Source organism: Molothrus ater, chromosome 1, assembly GCF_012460135.2.
Source record: "Molothrus ater isolate BHLD 08-10-18 breed brown headed cowbird chromosome 1, BPBGC_Mater_1.1, whole genome shotgun sequence".
NCBI classification, from domain to species: Eukaryota; Metazoa; Chordata; class Aves; order Passeriformes; family Icteridae; genus Molothrus; species Molothrus ater.
Genome location: NC_050478.2, coordinates 13,599,046 through 13,605,170, shown reverse-complemented (window position 1 = coordinate 13,605,170; position 6,125 = coordinate 13,599,046). Strand labels below are relative to the sequence as shown.

At 63.3% G+C, this 6,125-nt stretch overlaps 1 protein-coding gene across 1 annotated transcript; it reads right to left on the bottom strand.

Annotated features, from left to right (window-relative positions):
* Window positions 1–1,168: 1,168 nt before the first annotated feature.
* On the bottom strand, window positions 1,169–4,494 carry FZD8 (frizzled class receptor 8). Its single transcript, XM_036406857.1, has one exon. It carries the CDS (start codon window positions 3,828–3,830, stop codon window positions 1,815–1,817), a length of 2,016 nt encoding a protein of 671 aa, XP_036262750.1. The 5' UTR covers window positions 3,831–4,494; the 3' UTR covers window positions 1,169–1,814.
* Window positions 4,495–6,125: the final 1,631 nt, after the last annotated feature.

The window sequence follows — 6,125 nt, the reverse complement described above, 5'->3', positions numbered from 1 at the left end:
AGTTAATAGATTTTAAAATTTTTTTGGACACTCAGTTTTTAAAGAAAATCTTGTAGTTGTTCTTTGGTTCAATTAGGACCAAAAGAGAAGGGAGTTTTGTAATGCAATTGTCCTGTAAAGGAAAATGTTTTAAATTGGGGAGATTATGTGAGCAGACCACCTGTAGGGCATTCATAGCTCTTTTCTATAATGCTCCAAGCCATGCCTTGCTGCCTGCAGTCTGGCTAACAATGCAGGGAAAAGCTGTTTAAAAGGCTGTTCTCCCTTTTCCCTCTGGTGTTCACTAACTGTTACAAGTCTTCCTCTTAAAATAAAAAAAAAAAAAGTCCCATGTCCCTTTAATTGAAGAACTTTAAGGCTCCATGGTGGCCAATTGGTCTGCAACAAGAGGAACCAGGCAGCAGGGAAAGAAACTTCAGACTATACATCACGTTTGGTGAAGAGAAAAGATCAAAGTTTTCCCAAACTCAAAAGAAACCAAGTTCCCTACAGATTAACCCTATTCATTTAGCTCCTCTTAAAGGAATGATGTTCTGAGCCACTGGGCAGACAGGTAAAAAGTTCAACAATTGCCAAAGCATTCTTCTGTTAATTCAACAGCCTTCTGCTCAAATAAATTAGCTTACTCCTGACAGAAGAACAATACCTTTTCTCTTGAAAAAGGACCATATTTGATATACAAAAGTTAAGATGTTAGTTTAATCTGTTAAGAAGAGATTGATCTAACAAATTTCAACTCACTGTTCCACCACAGTACATGAGCTATGAATTTAAAACATTAACCTTTTACACTTCAGTATGCATCCCAGGAAAGGCAGGTGCTTACAGAAGTGTAGACAACAGATATGAGAGGCGGGTGTGCACATTCCTAAAATAACACCCGTTTTAAAAGGATACTTAACATGCCACGGGAGATGACTCTTTTGTAAAGGCTCAAAGACATCATCATCTTTAAAAAAAGGAAAGAAGTATGGTAAAGCACCTCCCAGTTTTGGCAAACACTTTTTCAGAACAACTTGTTGAATGACTTGTTTTCTTGTGTCTACATATCTCACTTCTTTAACAGGTAATGACTGGAGAATGAATGTAGTTCATAGTTTATGGAACTACCTAAAGATACAGCAGCTGGAATAACCAGGGCAGGAGGAGAGGAAAAGCTTGAAAAAGGTCATTTATCAAAAGTCATTTTATTGACAAAATAGAATACTCATATTTGCTCTTACAGGGGTAGCCTCTAAATTTTTACAAAAAAATTTACAGACTGTATAGCTTTGGATATATACATATTTTACACATCTGTACAAGGTAACAAATAATTATATAAATACATCCTTTAATGTAGGAAACCCGTATTTAGCTGGGGTGTATAATTAAGACATTTTTTGATTCAGTCAATATTGTAAGGCATTTGCCTGGTCATCCACATCCCAAAAACCTGCAGTCCCCAGCAGACTCCCACCTCAGGACGGGGTGGGGGGGGAGGAAGACCCTCTCTCCCATGAGTAAAGAGCTGCTGTTAGTCCAGAGTGATTCAGAAGCTGCTGTGCCTTGCCCTCTGCAAGACACGGGTGAGCCTCTACCCTCCTCTGCCAGCAAAATAATAAGCTGGCTCCTTGAAGTACATGCTCCCTGCATTTGAATGGAGGGGAAGGAGGAGGGGGTTGGAGCCTGGGGCCTCTGCCAGCTGCATTGTTCTATACAAGCTGTGGCTAATAAGGACCATTAGGGGTTCATTAATGGCACCAAACAGTGAGGAGGCATTTTAGGCAGGCCAGTGTCCCTCATTCCCTAACCTTTGGCCTCTTTCCCCCTCCTCACACTTGAGACAGGGGCATCTGCTTGGGATAGGAGACGGAGCTGGCGGTGCCTGATCTCCACGTCAGGCCGGTGCTGACATCGCTGTAGAGTGAGCCACCACCTCCGGCCCCGAGTCCTCCTGCCGTGGTGATGACTGCCTGTCCACCTGCCCCTGCCCCTGCGCCCCCAGCCACGGCAGCGCCTTTGCTGGCCCAGCAGCAGCGAGTGCAGAGGGCCCTCCAGGATTCCAGGGTCTTGCCGGACCAGACCCAGACACCAGAAGTGATGCCCACCACCAGGCACATGAAGTACTTGAGCATGAAGACGGCATAGTCGGGGCGGCGGGCCTGGTCGGGCTGCTGGTCTCGCAGGCAGGGGCAGTTGTGCGTGGCCTCCCAGCGGGGCCGGTTGTGCTGCTCGTAGAAGAGGCAGGCGACCACGCTGGCAGCCGGCACGGTGTAGAGCACGGTGAAGAGGCCCAGGCGGATCATCAGCTTCTCCAGCTTGTGGGTCTTGGTGGGGCCACCCTGCTGCTTGATGACGCTGCGGATACGGAAGAGCGAGACGAAGCCGGCGAGCAGGAACATGGAACCGATGGCCAAGTAGATGAGCAGAGGTGCCAGCACGAAGCCCCGTAAGTTCTCCAGGCTCTGGTTGCCCACGTAGCAGATGCCGGCCACGGGGTCCCCGTCCACAGAACTGAGCGCCAGCACAGCGATGGACTTGACGCTGGGGAGCAGCCAGGCGGCCAGGTGGAAATACTGCGCGTAGCCGGCGATGGCCTCGTTGCCCCACTTCATGCCTGCCGCCAGGAACCAGGTGAGGGAGAGGATGACCCACCAGATGGAGCTGGCCATGCCGAAGAAGTAGACGAGCAGGAAGACCACGGTGCACAGCGCCGGGCCGGTGCTCTCGTACCGCACGTGCTCGGCCACCGCCAGCTCCGGCTGCAGCTCGGCCGCGCCGCCCGCCGCGCCGCGCCCCCCCGCCGCCGCCGCCCCCGCCGCCGCGCCGCCGCCGGCCCCCGCCGCCCCGGCCCCCGCGCCGCCCGCGCCCGCCCCGCCGCTGCACGCCACCTTCTCGTGCCCCGCCACCAGCCGCACCAGGTAGCCGAGGGACACGAAGAGGTAGCAGGCGGCCAGGAAGATGATGGGGCGCTCGGGGTACTTGAAGCGCTCCATGTCGATGAGGAAGGTGGAGACGGTGGCGAAGGTGGAGAGGAAGCAGAGCACGGACCAGAGCCCGATCCAGAAGGCGGTGAAGGCGCGCTCGTCGGGGCTGAAGTAGGGGTTGTGGCAGGGCAGGGCGCAGTTGGCGATCTGCCCCGTCTTGACGCGGTTGTAGAGCGGGTGCCGCTCGCTGGACACCGACACCATGGGTGCCCGGCACTGGCAGCCCGGCTCGCAGGGAGGCGGCGGCCGCGGCTTGCGCGGAGCCTCGGCCGGCGGGGCGGCGGCGGCGGGGGGCGCCTTGGCGGGGGTGCCGGGCTTGGAGCCGCGGAGCGGGGGCTTGGCGGGCGGCGGCGCGGCCGTGGTGAGGTCCGTGCGGTTGTAGTCCATACAGAGCGTGTCCGGGCTGCCCTGCTCGGGGAGGCGGTCGCAGCGCATCCTGTCGGGCCAGGCGAAGCCGTACTGGCGCATGAGCGGGGCGCAGCCGGCCTTGGCCCGCTCGCAGACGCTGCGGCAGGGCGGCAGCGGCTTCTTGTAGTCCTCCAGGCAGATGGGGGTGTACATGCTGCAGAGGAAGAAGCGCAGGTCGCTGGAGCACTGGATCTCCACCAGCGGCCAGAACTGGTGCACCTCCAGCCCGGCCTCGTCCTGCGTGTCGTGGTTGAACTGGTTGGGCATGTAGGTGTAGTTGTAGCCGATGCCCTTGCAGAGGGGCACGGTGATCTCCTGGCACGACAGCTCCTTCGCCGAGGAGGAGGAGGAGGACGCGGCGGCTGCGGCCGAGGCGGCGGCGCAGCCGGCGCGCTGCAGCAGGGACAGGGCGGCGAGCAGCGAGGTGATTTCCAACAGGTAACTCCACTCCATGCTCGGCGACGCGCGGGCGGCGGCCCCGGCTCCTCTCCCGTCCCGCTCAGCAGCCGCGGGGAGCGCGGCGCCACAGCACCCCCCCGCCCCGGCTACCCCCGGGGGGGCGGAGGGCGGCCCCCTCCGTGCCGGTCGCAGGTGAGCGGTCTCGCAGCTCCCGCCGGACTCCGTCGTCCGCGGGCACCCGGTGACGGGGAGCCCCCACTCGGTGCCGGAGGATGGGGGTCGGCTCACGGGAGGCCCCTCAGCCGCCGTCGCATCGCTCCCCGCGGGGTCGGTTTCGCAGGGGGAGGCGCGGCTCCTCTCGCCGCTGCTCCAGCGCCGGCCGGGCACGGGGCGGCGGCAGCAGAGAAGTTTCGCCGTCAGCCCCCGGGCGGCGCGGTGAAGAAGGCTGAGACGTCCCGGGAACCAGGCGGTGCCGGGCTCCCACCGCCCCGAGCGAACGGGCAGCGGCAGGGCCGGAGCTGGGGCGGCTGGAGCGGCTCCTTCTGCCGCCCGCCCGGGCGCAGGGCTCCGCGGGTGACTGCCAGCCGGCCGGTCCTCGCCCTGCGCTGGGTCCCTCTCCGGCTCCCGGGCGCCCTGGCCGCGATCGCACCACCTGAGCCGCAGGTCGAGCGCGGCAGCGCCTCCGCCAACTTCTCGCTCTCCGGCCCCGGCAGCGGCGCTCCGGCCACCGCGCTCTCATGAATATTTATAGCGAGCGCCGCCAGACCCCGCCCCCGCCGCCTCGTCCGCCTATCAGCCGCGCTCGGGCGGGACGCGGGGGGCGGGCCTCGGGGCTCCTTAAGGTGGCGCCGGTGCCGGACTGTGGCCGCGGTGGGTGTTGCTGGGTCGCAGTGGCTGCGGGGACGTGGCGGTGTTTGCTCGGCCCCCGCCCGTGCGGAGACGCGCGGCTCTACACCGCGGTGCGCGGGCTGTGGCAGCTGGGCTATGCAGGGATCTCCATCCGCCTGCACGGGCTCCCGGGCAAGTCACAGTCACCGCAGCCGCAGTTTAAGTAGCGCTCGGGGTTGTCTCGGAAGGGGTTTCCTATCACCTCGTTCTGCTCGCGGGATCGCCGCCCGCGCCGGTGTGCGCGCTGCCCCATCCTCTTGCACGTGTTGGTTACGGGGATCACGGCACCACCGCAGCCGCCACCCGGCCCCGCCGCCCAGGCTGCCCGCGCCTCCGGCCCTAGTGCCGAGCTCCGAACAACGCGCGGTGCAAGCGCAGCGCTGGAGGCTCTGCCCGGGGTCGGGGTCGCGGCGTGTGAAGGGTGACACGGGGACCCCCGAGGCGCGGGCAGCCGCGGGTCACGGCGCTCGCCGGGGCGCGTTCAGGCGGTGCCGTGTGTGCGCCCCGGCCGGCGCCGGGAGCTCCCGGTGGGACGGCGGGGAGCAGCCCCGCGCCCCGGCAGGTGGACGCTCGGTGCCCAGCCGGGCAAAGACACGCGGTAGCTCTGAGCGCACACTGCCCACGGGACATGGGCCCGCACCGCGGCCGCCGCCGGCCACTGCCCCGCAGCCCAGGGGCAGCGCCGGGAGCCGGTCCTGGCATAGCTGCGGCTCCCGAGTGCCCGCGCCAGCCCGGCGCCGCGGCGGTGACTCGCCGAGGAGCCGCCTGCAGGCTCCCAGGGCGGCGTGTCCCGCCCGGGCCGGCAGAGCAGCCATCCGCGGCTGGATGGCCCCGCGCCGGGGAGCACCCCCGCCCTCCGCTCACGGGGGCCGCGAGAGGAGTCGCTGCCTTCCTCCGCCCGCGGCGGGGAGGGGGCGGGCGGGAATTCCGGCGGCCCCGCGGTAGCCAGACCACCTTAAGGGGAGCGGCGGCGGCGGGCGCGGGCTGCGAGCGCGGCGGGGCCGTCCCGGGGGGTTGTCGCGCTCCCGGGACGCGGCGTTTGTTTGTTAATTGAGGCGCTGCTGCGCCTGGCGCTCGCGCGGCGCTCCCGCTGCGGCCCTAATGACTGGAACCGCGGGAACGCGGCGGGGCCCGTCTGCCGGCGGCGGGAATCGTGTGATTCGCGGGGAGTCACACGGAGAGAAGCGGGGCCGGGGGGGAGCGAGCCCGCCCCGGGGGGCGGTGCGGGGCGCCCGGGGAGGAAATGGAACGCGTGAGGCCAAACAAGGAACAATCCCCGGGTTGTTGGCTGAGCCAACAAGCTGCTGGTCGCCGTGTGAGCGAACGCGCGGATTACCCCGTTAGGAGGAAATGGGCGATGATGGGGCGATAAACGCGCCCGCTGTGTGACCACAATTGATTTGCAATTGACCGAGCGCCGCTCCCGACCCCGCGCCCGCCCCGGGTCTCACGGGGCTGGGA

What these genes read in the sequence shown, in the direction of transcription:
- FZD8 (XM_036406857.1), bottom strand. Translation starts at nt 3,830, where the DNA reads ATGGAGTGGAGTTACCTGTTGGAAATCACCTCGCTGCTCGCCGCCCTG.